This window comes from Belonocnema kinseyi, chromosome 2 (genome assembly GCF_010883055.1).
Source record: "Belonocnema kinseyi isolate 2016_QV_RU_SX_M_011 chromosome 2, B_treatae_v1, whole genome shotgun sequence".
NCBI lineage: Eukaryota > Metazoa > Arthropoda > Insecta > Hymenoptera > Cynipidae > Belonocnema > Belonocnema kinseyi.
Genome location: NC_046658.1, coordinates 65,487,322 through 65,507,605, shown reverse-complemented (window position 1 = coordinate 65,507,605; position 20,284 = coordinate 65,487,322). Strand labels below are relative to the sequence as shown.

The following is a 20,284-nucleotide window of genomic DNA, read 5'->3' as shown; positions in this document are numbered from 1 at the left end:
GGGATTCCGATGAAAATGATGAACGTATCATCATACCTAATCCAGATTACTCTGGCTCTGATGGAGATGATTCATCAGATGACGAGAATTCGGGATCGGAATCTCCCAGACCGAATGTATCATATAGATCTGTTTTTCATAACTACACAGCATCTCAAAAACAATTGGAACCAAATCACGTTTTTCCATGGAGTAACGAAGAAAAAGTTTGCCCTGGAAATCTAGATGATCAAGTTTTTCTGTCTGATAATGTACGGAAAAAAATATTATCTATGTCACCTGTGGAGTTATTTGAATGCTTTTTCTTCAGAGAAATAAAAAACTATATCATAGAAGCTAGCCAACAAAATGGCTTACAAATATCTACAGAAGAACTAAACACTTTCATAGGTATAATAGTGCTGTCATCCTACAATATCCGAATATCTCCTGTAGCTTTAGCAATGAGCCGCAATCGATTTCGTGAAATCAAATCAAAAATAAAATTTTCAAAAACTGAGGATGCTAATGATAAAGATAAAGCATGGAAAGTTCGTAAAATATTAAATTTATTCCGGCAAAATATTCAACAATTTGGTTTTTTCTCAACAGCACTTTCAGTTGATGAAATGATGGTTCGATTTTTTGGTCGTACGAGCTTGAAACAGTATCTGCCTTGCAAGCCTGATCGATATGGGATAAAGCTCTGGGGCTTATGTGCAGCCAATGGATATCTATTCAATTAAGACGTTTATTGTGGCAAAAATGATCCAAGCATTGGAATAAATTTATTGGCATGTGCACTTGGCTCCAGAGTTTTTTTACAAATGATCAATCCACTTCTCAATGGCCTTTCACGAAAAAAATTATCTGATTATCATCTGTATTTTGATCATTTCTTTACCAGCCCAGATTTACTGCTAAAACACTATTTTTTTCAAAAAATAAAAGAGCTCAAAATTTAGGACTACGGGCCCAAATTAGCCTCAAATGAGCCCTAAATTATGCGAGGAGTAAAAAGGGGTTTAATTGTTTTCTTCATGTATTTTTTATAACGTTAAGGTGGCAGAACACCATATAGAAAAAAAAGGGCAAAGGAAATATCGCGTGACCTTCGGTCGATGATTTGCCAGGAGCCTTAAATGAGCCTAAAATTATGCAAGAGAAAAAAATAAAATATTTTGTTTTGGCAAATTTGTTTAAACAAAAATGGTTTTAACATTTTTTTAAATTATTATATTTATAGAGCCCTTAATGAGCCCTAAAATATTCTATAAGGTGAATTTTCTGTAAAATCATGTTTATAACTATTTACAGCAATCTTTAACCAACTTATTGTTAAGCTATTGCAAACACTATTTTTTACCAAAAATACGAGCCCAAAATTTAGGACAACGGGCCCAAATTAGTCCTCAATGAGCCCTAAATTATGCGAGGAGTAAAAATGGGTTTAGTTGTTTTCTTCATGTATTTTTTATAACGTTTAAGGTGGCACAACACCGTGTATAACCAAAAAAAAAAAGGGTAAAGGAAATGTCACGCGACCTTCGGTCGATGATTTTTCAGTAGCCTTAAATGAACCTGAAATTATGCAAGAGAGAAGAAAAGAAAATATTTTGATTTGGCAAATTTGTTTAAACAAAAATTGTTTAAACATTTTTTTTTAATTTTTAATTATTACATTCCTAGAGCCCTTAATGAGCCCTAAACTATTCTATCAGTTGAATTTTTTGTAAAATCATTTTTAATAACGTTTTACAGCAATCTTTAACCAACTTATTAAGATATTGCAAACATTATTTTTTACAAAATTTACGAGAGCCCAAAATTAAGGACCACGGGCCCAAATTAGTCCTCAATGAGCCCTAAATTATGCTAGGAGTAAAAATGGGTTTAATTGGTTTCTTCATGTATTTTTTATAACGTTGAGGTGGCACAACACCATGTTTAACAAAAAAAAAAAGGGTAAAGGAAATGTCACGCGAAGTTCGGTCGATGATTTTTCAGTAGCCTTAAATGAACCTGAAATTATGCAAGAGAAAAGAAAAGAAAATATTTTGTTTTGGCAAATTTGTTTGAACAAAAATTGTTTAAACATTTTTTTAAAATTTTTAATTATTATATTCCTAGAGCCCTTAATGAGCCCTAAACTATTCTATCAGTTGAATTTTTTGTAAAATCATTTTTAATAACGTTTTACAGCAATCTTTAATCAACTTATTGTTAAGCTATTGCAAACACTATTTTTTACAAAATTTACGAGAGCCCAAAATTAAGGACCACGGGCCCAAATTAGTCCTCAATGAGCCCTAAATTATGCGAGGAGTAAAAATGGGTTTAATTGTTTTCTTCATGTATTTTTTATAACGTTGAGGTGGCACAACACCATGTATAACCAAAAAAAGGGTAAAGGAAATAATACGCGACCTTCGGTCGATGATTTTTCAATAGCCTTAAATGAGCCTGAAATTATGCAAGAGAAAAGAAAATATTTTGTTTTGGCAAATTTGATTAAACATTTATTTTTAATTTTTAATTATATTCCCAGAACCCTTAATGAGACCTAAACTATTCTATAAGGTGAATTTGTAGCAAAATCATTTTTATAACGTTTTACAGCAATCTTAAAGCAACTTTTCGTTAAGCTATTGCAAACACTATTTTTTACTAAAAATACGAGAACCCAAAATTTAGGACCACGGGCCCAAATTAGTCCTCAATGAGCCCTAAATTATGCGAGGAGTAAAAATATTTTGTTTTGGCAAATTTGTTTAAACAAAAATTGTTTAAACAATTTATTGTAAAATTCAAATACCATATTTATGGAGCCCCAAGTGAGCCTTAACATAGGGTAAAGGAAGAAAATTGTTTACTTCATTTTTACTAGAATTATTTAAACAAAAATTGTTAAATTTTTTTTTTAATTTTCCATTATCATATTCCCAGAACCCTAAATGAGCCATAAATTATTGTATAAGGTGAATTTTCCGTAAAATCATTTTTAGCACGTTTTACAGCAATGTTCGGCCAGCTTAACGTTAAGCTAGCGCAAACACTATTTTTTTTTTTTAATAAAAGAGCCAAAATTTAGGACCACGGGCCCAAATTAGCCCTAAATTATGAAATAGGTTACATCTCTATGCCTTCATAGTGTTGTGCTAGCTTAATATACCACCATTTCCCTTTCGGGGTAGGCGTGACTCACTCGGTAGGGGAAAGGAGTAGTGTGTTGAAGGGATAGAGATTTTTCAGATTGATCCAGAATTCTCGTGCTATTTAAGTAAATAACACGTTCGTTCCGCAACACTGCTCCGACCCAGGTTGCTGATCAATCTCTCTAGCAATCACCCCAAGCGAAGAACCTCACGAAGTCGTTATGTAAGGTTCCCCACTTGGGTCCACCAGTGGCCAAGGTCTTTTGTTTCAGGCGTCATTCAATCTACTAACACTCTTTTTGTTAACTATTTGCCGCCATACTTTCCTGTCCTGGCATACTTCTCTAGCTTCTTTTATGTCCATGTATTTTTTCATGCAGTCTCTCGTGTTTCTGGGACTTCTTATGACTCTTCTAACTAGGGCTTCATTCACACATTCTAACAATTCTTTCCGCGGTCTACCTCTGGGCTCGCTGCCATTTACTTTATCTTGATACACTTGTTTCGTTAGTCGTTCATTTGGCATTCTCTCAACATGTCCGAACCATCTTAACCGATTTCTTTCCCATGTGTCTACTAGCGTCTCTTCTGCACCACATTCTTTTAGAATTATCTCGTTACTTACTTTGTCCATCAGGATTTTCCCGCATATAATGCGCATGAATCTCATGTCAATTGCGTTAATTTTACTCTTATCTTTTTCTTGATAAGTCCATGTCTCGCTACCGTATAGTACAGTCGGTACAAATACAGAATTATGTATTGCCATTTTAGCTTTATTTGATATATTTTTACTTCGGATAAGGGGCCCTGCTCTACCAATAACCTTCTTACCTTCGTTTATGCGTCTATCCAATTCCTCATCTATCTTCCCGTCCCTAGTAAATAAGCTACCAAGGTATACGAACTTATCATCTTGTTCAATTCTCTCATAATTTAATAAAATATTGCATAGTGTTTTCTCACTCTTTCCTTCGAACATCATAGTTTTTGTTTTATTTGCGTTAATTTTGAGGCCCATGCTCTTCATGCTTGCTTCTAGTTTATTCAACATTCTTTGTAAGCCTTCGATAGACTGCCATAACAACCTTATCATCTGCGAACGCTAACCCACGTACCCTTGCTGTTTCGAGAACCACACCCTCTTCGTCGAAGAGAGCCATTCTTAAACACTAGTCCATAAATAATTTAAATAACCATGAAGACATAACGCATCCTTGTCTAACTCCTTGAATAATATCGAAACAGTCCCTCGCTTTGCTACCTGTATATATTGTTTTTATAGCTTGTAGGATCCATCCATTGACTCCATACTCTTTCAGGACTCCCCAAAGTTTACTTCTATCTACCTTGTCAAACACTTTTTCTAGGTCAACAAATGCACAGAAAACTTTTTTTCCTACTCTCAAACTTTTTTCTGTTATTTGCCTTAAGCTAAATATTTGATCCGTACATGACCTTCCTGGCATAAACCCACTTTGGACTTCCCAAATCTTTGCTTCTGTTATTTTCATTAGCCTTCGAATAAGTATTTTTGAATATATTTTACTTACGGTGCTTAATAAGCTAATGTCTCTGTAATTATTACACTTGCCTTCTTCTACCTTTCTCTTGTATATTGGTACGATAATCGCTTTTTTCCAATCGCCTCGGACGTCTCCCATCTCGAAATATAAATTTATCAATTCGCACAGTCTATGTGGTATGCACGCGCCACCGTGTTTAAACATTTCAGCGTTAATACCGTCTACCCCGGCAGCCTTACCGTTTTTCAAGTTCTTAATTATATCCCCAACCTCAGTAACACATACTTTTTCAATTCAGTTTTCCATCGCATCGTGTTCAACATCTCAGTTGCGGTGTCCTATCTTGTAAAAATATATGCAGAACAGACAAACATATTTAAAAATATGAGAGAAAATAACTCGTGTGGAAATAGCCCGGGTTAGCCCTGGTAGAACAAGGTTTCTGGTCGGGGACTGGCTGGGCTATGTTTGTTTTTTAAGAGCCTAGCCGTGCGCTGGCCGGGGACTCGCTGGACAAAATTTATGTCAAAACCCCAGTCGGGGGCTGACTGGGATCTGATCGGACAAATCTTATGATCGTATGTTCAGACGGTAGCTGGCCGGGCGCTGATTGGCAATAATAAAATTGTTGAACTTTGTTTACAACTTAATTACTTTCTCTGATTTCATTAAAAAATGGATGCGTATACCCGCATGGATGTTCCACGCGTGAAAATATATTAGGTGAATATCTTTTTCACACCACAAATTTTAAGGTTTCATGAGTTCAGACTTTCAAACCATGCATTTTGTGAAAAAAATTCGAAGACAATTGTTTGAAATTCGAACTGTCTGTTTTCAAGAAAAAATTCTAAGTTCCATCTTTATGAAAAAATGCAAAAGTTGAGAAAAAAATTACATTTTATATCAATCTTAAACGTTGTGAAATAGTATAAAACACCTAAAACCCAAACCTCATACGAAAGTCAAAAAACTTTTATCATTAAGAAATTTTCAATTTTCACCATTGAACTTCTGAGTCCCGTCGTTGAAAATTTTAAATGTTCATACAAAATTACATTTCCTGTCATTGTAAGAAATTGTAAAATAGTCTAAAACGGGAAAAAACAAAATATCACGCGAAGAAAAATTGTAATCGATTTAAAGTATTTATTTAAAAAGTATTTTACTGATATTCCTGTTAAAAGTTCGTGTATTTTATATTTACATAACGCCGCATAATAATAAATAATTAGAAAAAGAGTACTCAAAAGTTGCTACTTTAACTTTTCTGAACTGTAGCTTATGAGGATGGCTTTTTCAACGAGTTTCAACTTGTCGGTTTAGCGCATTGGTTAGCACTCTCGACTGCTAGGCGTTAGATTTAGGTTTAGATATATGAAGGTTCGATACCCCGTAGCGTTAGAAATTTTATTTGTAATATAATGTTTAAAAATGTATCATATGTATTTACTCTAAACAGGACTATTAATATTTGAAGTCAAAATACTCGTAATCATTTAATATTTATTTTCTAAATCTTTTTTGTCTCTCAAAGACTACGTGAACGTAGTTAATGTTGCCTGTGTGCTGGGCGCGTGGAATTTTATATATTAATATGCTCCAATTCTACAGTAAAAAAAGAATCAAATTGATCCCCCAACTCAGTGACAGATGCTCCTCATACAATTGAAACACGAATTATTTAAATCTAGTAAAGCAGCAATTAATCTTATCCGGGCCACGGTCAGCCCCGGCCAGTTCCCGGCCACGCACCATAGCCGGACGCCTGCCAGCGCAGCGTGACGATGCTGGTCGGATTCCCACCAGCTCCCGACTTAAAGCCGGGTTCTCCAGCGGTAGGCTGGCCAGCCCCTGACTTAAATTTCCACCCGGAAACTACTTTCACGATTGATTTAATTTTGATTTTAGCGTTTCAAAATATTCTCTTATTTAATAGTATGATAAATTAATATTGAGCGTCACCAAACATATTAATGTGAATGTAAGTGATTAAAGTGACTTATTCAAGTTTCAGCCCTGTAATCAACTTAGAATTGAAAGAAATTATTTTCAATTACCTAATATTGCCAAAATAAGATTCTTTTAAAACTTGATCAGTAATTTCTTTTTGAATATAGGAGGTATGTAAATGGTAAATACATCAGTTGAGCTATTTTACGCGCATGCTTGCCTTCTGGCGGGTTCGAAGCAGAGCTAGAGATAGAAATTTATTGCTAGTATATATAAGGAAGAAAGTGGTTCGACCCGACTCTCCCCTGTACTTGCTTCCTGTGCACATACGTATTTATTTCCATGTAAACGGTAACGTGCCTGAAACGAACGACATCTCACACCCTGGAAAAGCGAGGTGAACAAATTATTCCTATAAGCACCGACGATACGATGGAGAGACTAGTCTCACTGGAGTGGGCGAATAAAATACCGAGTGTAACGAAATTCCGGCGATTTAGAGATTAAACACATTTTAACGAATGTCACGTACACGTGTGTGCAAAATTTGTTGCGCTCAGCTTGGAATTTAATCTCGTATGCACTTACATTTTATGCATGATTCAAAAGCTGTTAAAAAAACTGTAATTACTGTCCAAAGTTTTTAAGCTCATGTGATATTTAACAGATTCCTGCATTGGCCAAATTTTTCGGAATAACTCACCTCCACACGAAATGAGATATCGACGTGAAAATTTGGGAAATGAAATAAAGGGTATTAAGGAACTTTTGGGGTCAACCATAAATTAACACAGGTGCGGAAAATTGAGCGGGAAACATTATATAATGTAAATTTCATTTTTTAAATATATTTTTTGTATAATGTAAATGAAAATTATACATAATTGTTTCGACTATGTTTAAACCGAGGTTTAAACGGATTTGCATGACAGTTTTTTGACATAAAAGATGTAGTTTTGAAAAATTAAAATAATAAAAAATCATTAAATTGGTTTTTGCAGACGAAGTGTACTCTCATGCAGAATATTTTATTGGATATGGTTGATAAAAATTCGTACAATTTAATTTATAACTTTGTTTAAAGAATTCTATGATTAAGAATTGAATGTTGTAGGCTGAAGGGTATTGAAACAAATATTTCACTTTTGTGAAGAGTTTTCTTGTACAACATTTGATGGTTTACAGTACTGTGTAGTCTCTTGAGTTGATTGAAATTTGCACAAATAAATTTAGTTTTGTGTATGTATATTTTTAATTTTTTAATTTTTACGCGTCAAAGATTGAAAAATTAAAAATGGTTTCATTTTAAAGGATTAGGTTTTACGATAAATAAACCGTAAATTTCTCAAATTCAATTGCGAATAAACAACTTTTAATTATTAGATTTATAAATAATTCAAACTTAAAAGTTGAAGCTTGAAATATTCTAATTGTATCATTTTGAACGATTTAAATACAAAACTAGAATTATAAAGCTTTTTAAAAAATTGCTCAATTTTGTATAGCTTTATTAATAATTATTTAATAAGTTACATTATTTAAACGTTCAATAAAAATGGTAAAAGTAAGACAAAAAAGGTTGCAAAACAAAAGAAAAATGGCTGAAACTCTTAAAAAATTGAGAAGTGTTTGAAAATTCTCTTTCTGTGCCGGCATGTTTACTTTTAAACTAAAATTTGATGGCTTCTAAATAATTCCTCCAATTGACTATATTAACAAGTAAGAGATACAAAAGATAAGGTATGGATTTGACTGTTCAATTTTCTAGTTTAAATAAAAAAATTATGCGAAACATGGTGCAAGATCGTTTGGCTCTTGGAGTAAAAATCTTTGTATGCAGAGAGCGTAGGCGAGAAAAGCGTGGCGTCGAGGGAACAACATTTTTATTAGCAATTTCTCAGAAAGAAATTATTGTATTACCGATATACGTGCACATTCTCCCTCCTATTCCTCATATCCCACCTAACTGAGAATTCGCTTCAATTCGATTTATCGTCGGTGAGAAAATTGACAATCGACTGGGTGTGGAGTAGAAAGGATTTCTCGAGAAAATTTTGAACGTAGGCAATGATAAGAATGTATAAAAACAAAAGTTTTCCACTACAAACACGTAAGCTATTTTAGGCCATGTACCCACATTTTTTTCGCAATAAGGGATCATCAGGTAGTAATTTTATGTAACTCTAACATGGACATATGATTTTACTGTATTTTTGGAAAACAAAAATTGTTATAATTATAAAAATTTAGAACCCTGCCCTATGTTTCTTGGTGGCATTTATTTCATTACATAAATTGTTAACTAAATAATTTCTCTTTTCGTGAAGACGAGAGTTATTGCGAAATAAATGTTTGTAAGTTAAGGCGAAAAACGGAAACTGCATCGTTAAACACAAAATTATCAACTAAGCTAACTTTTTGCCTTTATAGAACTGTTATTGTTTAATGTTTTTTCTATTCCTGACATACCTCTAGATTATATACTCGCTGATCGTCATCGAAGCTATTATAAACCGGGTCAGGTAGTTGTCATTACTGGTCTGTTTGCACGAATCTAGGCATATAATATATATTCACAGTCCTTATAATTCAGAAATGTACTCATAGTAGTAGACTGGTATGACGCACTATACACATTCTTTTACCATAAAACATAAAAGTGAGCGTGAGAACTCCTCATGCAATAAATACGAAATATGTGGTGACTCACAGGATTAAAATAACTATTTATAAAAAAAATATAAAAACTGTAAAAAATGTTTAAGTTCATCCTTAAATTAAAAAATTTAAGATATAAACTTTAACTAATTTCCGAACGCGTGAGTGACATATAATGAACATGCACATATCTATAGTTAGATGAGAATGTCAATTTCTAATTTAAATGCAAATGTATAAAATTTCAAAATCAAAGTTCGAGTATCAAAGATCCTTGGCTTCGATCAATTCATAAGAAATATAAAACCCTGAATGACACACATTTTTATAACTAAAAATATTCAGCGATCTTCTCAAAATTGTATCAAAATAATTTAAATCTAGTCGTCTACAGTCTACACCCATAAATATCTGCATTACTCAATTAATTTGCAGTGTTTTATTCCGGCAAAAAGATGAAGTTCTCCGCTGCCATTAAAATTTTGCAACTGTGTGAAATAATTGAAAGTTATGCATAACATAGTACCCGTCGATCGATCAAAAATATCAGTCAGCGGATTACCATTGCTGTCAATTGTTTCACGCAGCTGTCAAATTTATCTGGCGGCAGATGTTATATTTTCGCAAGCATTAAAACGCTGCAACGAAACTGACTGAAGGTTCTATTAGGATATTTCACAATCACTTTTTTTGGTTGTTAATAAACTGTGATATATCGGTTGACGGATTTATTCTCGGTAAGAGTAAAAATTGGGTTTTTTGTTACATGCTGTTTCAAAGTTGTTATCAAATAAATTATACTAAAAAATTCACGGAGCATAGATATGTTTGGCAAAAGTTCATGTAGAACTGAAAAACCTTCAGAGTAACAGATATGAAATAAATATATAGTAGTACTGCTTCACTAATAAAAAATTATTAAATAATATTGAGTGAATAAGAGAAAAGTTTACAATCTGATGTGAAGCTATGCTATGTGAAAAAATTATATTAATAACATTGTGTACAGTGTTAAAACCTGATTGTGATTGCCTTGGTATTTGCATTAATTTTTTTATAATGAGAAATTAAAAAAAGCATTCGATTTACTTTTTTCGGCGTCTTGGTATCTGTTCAATTTTTGAAGTTCTATAGGTAACCTCTACTAAGCAGCTTTTCGGTGTATTTTTTAGTATAATGCATCTCGCCTTAACTTTAATATTCGAGATAATAGATGATAAGCCATTGTTTTTTGATCAGGCAGTGATTGTGAAATAGCTTAACAAGTATACAAAAAATCGATGGGGTCTCTCTGTATGTAAAGGAGGAAACAAATTATATAAATTTCGAAGGCATTTTTGGTTTGATCTCTTCCCAGAATAGTAAATAGGAATGTATGAGATAATCACAAATGTGACTTATCGTAATTTAACACTGATCACGGTAATAATGTGGAAAGGAGTGCATCTGAAACCGGGAAACAACTTTCCAAGAACCGATTAACGACTTCCGCCGTCTTGAAATAACAGTGTCCTGAGTTGCGAATCTTTATTCTTATAAAACTGCATCTATATTATTATTCTAATGACACGCAGGAAACGAAGGGAGAACTGCGTGAAATGTTAAATCCACACCTCACCTGCGTGTCTGAAAACGCTGCTCAATGGTAATGAGAGCTAATACTTTTTAACCAAGAGTGGCTAAAGAAAAACTATTAAACTGCTTTAAAAATTAAATTATTTCCTCTGATTGTGGAAGCTGATATATAATCATATTTAGAATAGCCACTAAAAGATATGAAAAATACATCCGGTCATTTCCCACCTTCTTAAAATGTTTCGAGTCATTATGATTTATATATGTTAAAATGTCAAAAACATTTTTTTAATATAAATTACAAATTAAATAATCGGAATGCGAAATTATTCTCAAGGTTCTATATTGTATCATTTTAAGGCTGATAAGTAGATAAACTGAAGTAGATAAGAATTCGAAAACTAAAAAAAAAAAAATCAGTCGAAATGAAAGCCTTTAAAATTGTTTCATTTTTTATTTTGAATCTTTTGAACTGAATAAAGCACAGATTGAATGATTAACATTTTTAATCCTATAATTTTCAAAAATCAATAATTTCAATCTTGATTCCAAAAGAAAAATCGTTAATAAAATATGGTTCTATTTTAAACAAATTTAAATTGTCCATGCGTTACAAACCTTTTTTTTTCATACCGAAATTTTGGTACGAAAAAGATCCCTGTGCAGGTCCCACATTCATTACCGAAAAACCTGGTTATTTGTACCGAAACCATCTCTTCGAATTATTCGCCATTAGTTTAAAGTGTAAATACACATTTACCCTTCCCCGAAGATGTGGAAAAAATCACTATATTTGTTTGATATTAAAATAAAAATTTAAGATTCTATGTATTGTCCACTAAAATATATTTATCTAGAAATTTAGTAGCTGCGCAAATGCGAATGCATGCGCCTCAAGTCAACTTGTATTTTATGATTTCTTCACTACTAGAATTATTATTTCCGGACGGCAAAAAGAGATACATTATCTGAGAGAAATGGGCACAAAAGTAAGTATATTTCCCGAAAGTAGTCACGCTCAATTCTCGCAATTCCATTGTCTGGAAGAAGTTGACGGAATTATTACAAAAACAAACCTCGGTGCAGTAAATCAGAACGGTCAGGTGAGCATTCGCGGATCGGCAATTTCACCTGCATTCATTATGATTATACCGTCGTTTTTTCCCTTTCGTTCTCGGAATTTTTAGCACAAAAGTCGTGTAACACAGCGGAAGGGAGCGAAAAATGCGTGAACTCGCTGCAGCTAAGGTATGTACGTATGATACATGTAAGCGAAAATGTGGATGCGCTCAATTTTATTGTATCGCAATGTGAATTACATGTTACGTCTCGCTTCTAGTGTCGTACAGAAAAAAAATAGTGATTAAATTGACTATGAGACGTACTTCTATGTATATGTTCTATTATAAAAACATGCATTTATAATTTTTTATATGCATATAAACAATCTTTAGAAATTGCGAACAATACCATTCTACTGTGTAAATATCGAGGTAAATATAGATATTTTTGATTGTGAGCCTGAAAATAAAAAGAAATTATGGTTACAGTGAAACTCTTCTATAGCGTCGATTTTGTGGCTGACGGTGGGTGGGAACTAACTCATTATAGCCCGCCTCGATTTTATTTGTTCTCGCCTGAATGACAGCCACAGACCCCGCGCAGCTCCTCTTACACCTACCTGCGGCGGGCTTAAATTCTCGGAAGGGCCATAGAAGGGAAGGCTATTGAAGAATTTCACTCTACTTATAAAATAATTCTTTTTGGTTTTTTCGGTATATGTAGACACTTTGTAAAATATTAAACTTTAGGAGTCTAAGGGCGCATTACAATTAACTGAAGGTTCTAGTTTCAATACTCACCTTAGGTTCAAAAGAGCTTGTGCATCCATTGCCTTGAATACTTAGTACCTACTTACAGTTTACACGATCTACCCACTTGATAATTGCTATTTAGGACTGGTAGTCCTATACTTATTATATAATTTTTGTTCACATAATTATTTATACGACTTGAAATTTTAAAAATGCTTTCGGATATTTCAAAAGGTTTTCTGTAACTAAACAATCCAGTATTACAGTGAAATAAAAAATAAAATATGTTTTCTGTTACAAATATTTTCTCAGAAATAAAAACATGTTTAAAAATTACTTGCTTAAAAATAATTACACCCAGCCAGATTTAATGTTGATCTTGTACAAAAATAGCGATTACAACTTAGTCATAATTGTATCCAACCGGAATCATCGATCGATTAGAAAAGAAATAAAGAATTGAATCACTAATCGTCTAGCCAGAATATCTCCACTGCTAAATTTTCAGACATCATACAAATGTGACTCAGACATTATAATCTTCACATTTGATCAAGTCTATATAAACCAATATGGCTATAAATATTCAGATAAACATCAAGCGTATGCACGAGATGAAAACGACATAAGCCAGCTGTAAATTTTTTACATGACTTATAACTATTTGCCCAAATTTAAATATTTACACTACATTTTTCCTTTTCGAACAGATATTTACATTTTTAATGAAATACACGAGGAAATACTTCTTCCGAGATCTAGTTACAAATAAGATCAATCCTGATAATCGGATCACTTTCGAATATCGAAATTTCCAGGTATTGCACTGTTAATTCAATTAAATTCAGTAAAAATAATTTAAGAATAAAGAAAATAAAAAAGTTTAAATTTAAACAAATAATTAAAGGCTTCCAACTTTGTATTGCAACTTGCATACCAATTTCTTAAATTGTAAAAACTTTCAGAAATATTTTGTTCGTGGAATATAGATATCTATCAGTAGAAATCGAGAAGGAAATACCAAGAAAAGAAATAGAAAAAAAAAATTCTAGAATCTTTTTCTAGGATTTTCAGGTACAAAAGAACTCTTCTAAGATGTCTGTGGAATTCAGAAGAAACTCCTCGTCTCATGCTAAGAGTTTCTCCATAGGTTTTGTTATTTAGTTAGTAGAAAACAAATTTAATATTGGACAGAATAAATATTTAACTTCTTAAATAAAAAGGTTGAAAATAAAGAAAAACCTAATTTCCTTTGTGTGCCAGAAGTTCTGAACGTTCAAATGAACGAATTATTTTACTGATGAATTTTGAATTATTTTACTGATGAATTTTTCATTATAAAAAATGGCTAAAATGTCTGTTAGTTTCGATTGCAAATAATATAATTACTGAAACAAAATTATAATGCATTTGTTTATTGTAGCTACAACAATATTTATGAATAAAATAGAAATGGCAAAAAATATTTCCTTCATTTGAACATTCAGAACTTCAGGTACATAATTCATTTTGAAAATTGAATCCGATGAACGAGCTATTAATCTAACAAACAATTTCTTCTCATTAAAACGAAACAGCTCAACAATTAGAAAATTAACGTTATCCTTTCTTCTGTCAGAATCTTCCATTATCGATCATAAATGAAACTAAATCCAATTTCATATCGGTAAACAAGTCTATTCAACTAGATTTTAATCTCTTATGATCCCTTAAGCGACACTCAATAAAAAAAAAATAATTGATTTTTACAGTCAATTCTAACAGGTGTAACAAAAAAAAACCTTCACAAGTCGTTTATGCTTAACGTGGGGACTTTTTGAGGGTTGTCGAATTCCAAACTGAATAGAAGGTGGCATCCCAGATATACCTTTTGACACCTGGAAACCTCTCTATGGACAATGGACTCGTAAGACTCCATTTGTTCGGCGGATAATGGAGTCCCTTTGCTCGAGCAGCTCGAGGATCTACTAAAGTGCAATTCCAAGAGCTCTTCTTGAATTCTCGAATTCTAGAAAGTCTATGTATCCACCTATTGTCAGCCTTTTTGCGCTTCTCCAAGTTCCCAAAAGGAACAAGAAAAGTGTCTTCAGTTACGCCCTTGGGACAGATTTCGACTGATTTACAACGGTTAAAAAAATCGCAAACAAATATATCAACATGTCATTTAAGTTTCGGAAGTACAAATATACAACATTTTAATTTTTTTATATATTGATTTGTAAACTATGCAGTTCTATAAACGCCCATATAGTTGTTGCAAGATGCATCCTCTCAATCAATCTATTGCATAAGAGAAAAGAAATATGCAAACCCTGAATAGCGGTCAACAACGTGAAGATTTTCTTTTCTTCTTTTGTTTCTACCTCGTACAACTCTTCCTTGTCTGCATTTGATGAATGAAAGTGTCCACGAAACATTTCTCACGAATTCATTCGCTGATGCGGACAAGATTGGTGAATAAAAGTCAAAGATAAACATTTTGCATTCTGAAATTTATCGACCCAGATTCAAATTCTTGAAAATGTAAATTATTATGTGACACGTTTATATAATAAAAATGTCAAAAGTTCTCCGAATTTCGATTTGTTATGTAAGTATTTCATTGTAATAGTAATCCACCCACTGGATTTAAATATATAGTAGTGAAAATATACACGTAGACACGTTCAAACCCTCGCGTAAATTTACGTGAATTTTCGAACTTCAATAATCATTGAATAACAATTTTCCTGTACGTAAGTTAAAAAACAAAAATTTTCCAAAGAAATTAATCCGGTTTTAGTATTTTTTTTATAAAAGGTTTGATATAACGCACTTTCAGCTATACTTAAAATAAATTAATCCACGTTGGTTTACTTAAATACTTATGTATGATTTATGACAAAATATCATTTAGCGTGAACGTGTACTAGTGAAAAGATTTCACAAGTTTTTCTTATAACACAGACAAAAATGCACTACACATTACTTAGTCATATTTCCCGTTTTTAACGACAAAAATGGATAAAAAATAATAGTAAAAAATTATAAGACATTAATTGTTATTAAAATCAACAATTTTCTAAGTATCACATGCCCTTAACGAAAAATCTCAGGGTTTTAATACTTATTCGCATTTGAAATGATTGTATTTTTCCTTCCCGTTTCTTCATATAGGGAAATAAAAACTTTTTGCAATTCAGCTTTTAAATTATTATACTATGCATCAGATGAAATGAATGAATAAATTTTGATTAAAGATATCTTAGTAAGGTAGTGAAGGTCATTTTGGCGCAAATTATGAAAACGCCCAATGCTATTACTTTGAAAACAAGTCAGTGAAAAATAAGACCGATGCCGATAATTACGAAGGGCAATAATTCTAATTTATACACCGATTTATATTCGAGACTTATAATGATGCAAATACTAGTGCAATACCACGAAGACCATGGCAACATTACATATAATATCAGAAAACACACTCTCCAATATAACAGAACATACTCTGAGGAGAATTTACAATGCCAACTTTCATTTGCTTCAGGAAAATCATAGAAATGTAGGGGAAATTACTGCAATTAAAATGTGAATCTAAAGACTATTCTTCTTCAAAATGAGAATGTAAAAATTTAAATAGAAAATGCACTAAAGTTTCTGTGAAGCAGCTCATTCTCTCAAGAGTTTTATTTTTGCAATTCTCGTTTTTATTTTTGAAATTCTTGTGAACTCTTCCGAGATAAGAATAAACAAATATGCCACGAGGATCATAAAAAAGAAAGCAATTGCATATCTGTGAATAATTTTTCTCTGAGACTTGGAACGTTATTGCAGAAAAGTCTTTTTATTGCATCAGGCGAGAAAACTCGTATATTCGAATCACCGGTGTGTCCTGAGTCATCATGTAATAAAGAACGAGAATCCCGTAAGGTCCGTTTAGTAAAGCATTGGAACTCTCGGGATTACGTATGGATTACACCCACGCAGCCAACTGGCTCGTGCCATTCGAACACAGAAAAGCTTGTAAAGTACTTGCTCTCTGCATCGCAGAACAGAAATCATGCAAAACGCACTTCAAGTAGCTCGAGCCAAACTTGAATAATCCTTTAATACTAAATGAGACGGATTATTCGACCCAAAATATTATCTCTAGACGGATTTAAAACCCAAATTCACTCTTTACTCTATAGGGACCAATTTTTAATATTGTGTACTTTAGACAGAAATTAGTTGGGAGTTTTGATTGCATTGGAACTATTCAAGACGGACCAATTCAATTTATAATTTATGGAGCACCAAATTATTGACTAGACCCGCCATTCTTTCTTTTCGGAGCAGACAACCGAAAAAATCTCTGACCCGAAAGGCCTTATTTGCAAAGAAGCCCTACAATTAATTCTTCTTACGAAAGAGGCTCATAATCCTAAGAATTTCCTGTGTGACTGAATTCTCTAAGGATAAAACTTAATATTCTGAATCATTTTGGAATAATCACATTTGTAGTTCTCCAAATACCATTAAAAATTTGGAGCAGGGTATGCAAATTCCTATACTTCAACGAATAATTTGTGATCCATACTTTAAGCAAAAGGTATGTAAGGTGTTGTTATTAAAATATTTTCACTTTCCTTAATCAGTTCTCGGAAAAAATAAAGAACTGCACTTCATAGAATGATGCGCAATCAATTTATAATGGAGCTATTCAAGCGTTTTAAACCATTATTAAATTAATGGCAAAATTAAACATACAAATAAATAATGCAAACCTTTAATGTTCGTTTTCAATTAATGTTGAATCAGTAAATAACTGAAGTTTGAGAACATCAAATTATGATTGTAATTCTCAACTGTTCTCGGACCACAAAACCTTTCTCGTTTACTTAAACTTGTCTCGACCTGCAGAAATCTGAGACAACATACAACTTTAAGCGGCCCTTGAAAGCTTCTAGTTCTAATTGTAAAAGGTATTGTGTAGAGTCTAAGCAATACCTTTTACAATTAGAATTAGAAACTGTCGTGACAAGTCTAATCTAATGTTACGGAATTTTCCGGCTGGGGCTCATGGGAAAATTTTCGTACCTACCTTAATTCGATTCCTGGAATGATTAGGGAATACAATTTGACGCTGCCTCCACCCTCAAAAGACTCCTTTTAAAACCCACACCCTTCTAGCCACAAGCGTTCTGACCCATTTGAAATCATTCTACTTTGAAGACTTCCTTGACTGGCTGAATTTTTAAAACTTTAAATTTTACGTTTGAAATTGTTCGATTCAGCACGTTGATGATACATTTTAAAGAAATTATTGAAACACGTAAAACAGTCTTAAGAGATATGTTAATAAACATTAAAACAAAGTAATAATTAATAGAAAATTTACATACCATTCTATGCTCCTATAACCCCGCAGACAGCAATGAATAGCCTTGAAAGAACTGACGGTTGCAAATTCCGTGGTAACGACCTCTTTGGTAAACCTGAGGCCTCCTGGCAAATTTTCAAATCTATGCATATTACAATAGTCCTTGAGTTCATTACTCAAACACTCACTGAAAACTACTGTCAAAAGAACAAACATAAGGACGCGTGAGCCTGCCATTTTCCCGGAATCTCTACCGACGTTCATAATGAAAAGAAATAGGGTTCTCAGAATTCTAAAAAGTGTGAGGGTGTGTGGTCGGAGAAACCCTGTCGTGAATGCGGATTCTGTCAATTTTGTCCACACAAAACAAGACAGAATGCTCGAGTTTTCATATTTTCTTAGATTTACTTCAACATAACTCCTAACCACCAATCAGCAGGCTGATCGAATAGATAGCAATCTTGGTACTTCCCACAATCCTCACGCCTGAAAAAATCAGAGAAAAAGGTTCGCCGACGCGAGAACAACCGGTCTGATATCTACGTGCCGGTTTGGTCGCACTGTTTCATATTTGTCGTCAAACACAACTAGTTTGCAGAGGCAGGAGTGTTTACTTATTTATTTCAAAGTTCAAACAGTATTCATCGCATCCAGCTTCTTCCGACGGCAAACTTTGTTATAGTTCCGCTTTAGTGTCTCAGTCGAAAGGTGAGAAACGTGATAAATTTCAAGAGGGTTTTGAAGTAGTAGCTCATGATTCCTGGATTAACTTTATGAATATCACGAATATGTATTTTAAAAACACGTGGGGACGAAATATCACCGGCTGCTGTGGCGGGAAACTTTCGCGAATATAGCGTGTTAAATTTGTCAATGGAGACTTAACCTCACTTTCGAGTCATACACTGATTTTCACACACTTACACAACACACGCGAGGTTGAATTCGTAATACATTTAATTGGGCGACAGGGTTTAATTGACGATTTGAAACAATGTACAGTTTGAAGATAAAAGATAAAAGTTATAATGCATATACACACGATGTGAACGCTTCGGATGCCGAGGGCTAACTGCCGGTCTCCGACTTGAAGCCGTGTCCCGTCGAACGAGTTTGAAACGGACCGCCTGTTGCCTTCGTCACTGTTCGCGCATTTCCGATACTGATCGTTAATTTGTATTTTTTAATTTAATTTTTCAACCTAATTAGTTGATTTGTTATTATTATTTATATTTCACTACGAATTGGTTTTTGAATTTACAACAAATTTTGTAATTTCTGGTTACTTCTGAACGAATCAATTCAGATTACTACATTGTCCAAAAAGAAAAAGTAATAATCTAAGCAATTACACATTTCTAAAAATAGCTAACATAAAAATCTTTTAAGCATTGTACAATACATAATTATATACAACAGACATACAATACATTTTTGTACATTTAATTCAAAATCGTCAATATTGAAATTCAACATTTCTCTTCACTGTTAGCTACAGAATAAAAATAAATAATTAGCTTTTAAATATCACCCTCATAAGCCATTAGCAGAAATTGGGTTTCGCGAGTTCCTAGCATTAATTATGTTATATTGCGATTTTTTAAATACAAATTGTTTCTAGTACATAAATACTACTTTTTACTGATACATAGCTGGTTACATAAATTGTTTAAACTATTTATTGTACTTAACAAGTTTCCCTCAGAATAGAGTTAGAAAGTCGCGGTTTTTCTGAATTCTTCAACTGATTTTCAACTTTTAAGTTAAAGCGAAGCAATAATCCATTAAATTTAACAAAAATAATTGTTTACAAAATTTATTATCCATAATAAAATTCTCTTAGTGTAATGCGAAAAATTTGCAGTTTTTTTTAAATTTCTACTTTTTGTCCACTTTTCAATGAGAGTAAGGTAATAATTAATTCAAGTAAAAAAATATAACTTTTTAAATGATTTATTTATATTTTTAATAATATTGTCTTTGAATAGTGCTAGAAAGTTGCGAATTTTTTTGAAGTATTAAACTTTTCGTCCTCTTTCCGCTTACAGCGAGGTAAAAATTAAAAAAATGTAACAAAAATAATTGTTTAAACAAGTTATTATTGTTTATAACAATCTTGTCCTATAACAAGACTAGATAGTGCTGTATTTCCGGAATCTTTCCACTATACTGTCATCTTTTCACTTGGTGAGATAATAATTAATGCGAGTTAACAAACATAATTGCTTATACAATTTATTATTGCTTATAAATTGAATTATAAGTTTTGTCACGGTTGGGGGG

At 32.7% G+C, this 20,284-nt stretch overlaps 1 protein-coding gene across 1 annotated transcript in view; it reads right to left on the bottom strand.

Moving 5' to 3' along the window:
• Positions 1 to 19,054, bottom strand: part of LOC117167501 (single Ig IL-1-related receptor-like) — a 176,238-nt gene extending 157,184 nt beyond the window's left edge. The window contains exon 1 of the mRNA XM_033352495.1: positions 18,024 to 19,054. Within this exon, the coding sequence (XP_033208386.1) occupies positions 18,024 to 18,265 (242 nt within the window). The 5' untranslated portion in view covers positions 18,266 to 19,054. The remainder of the gene's footprint in view (positions 1 to 18,023) is intronic.
• Positions 19,055 to 20,284: the final 1,230 nt, after the last annotated feature.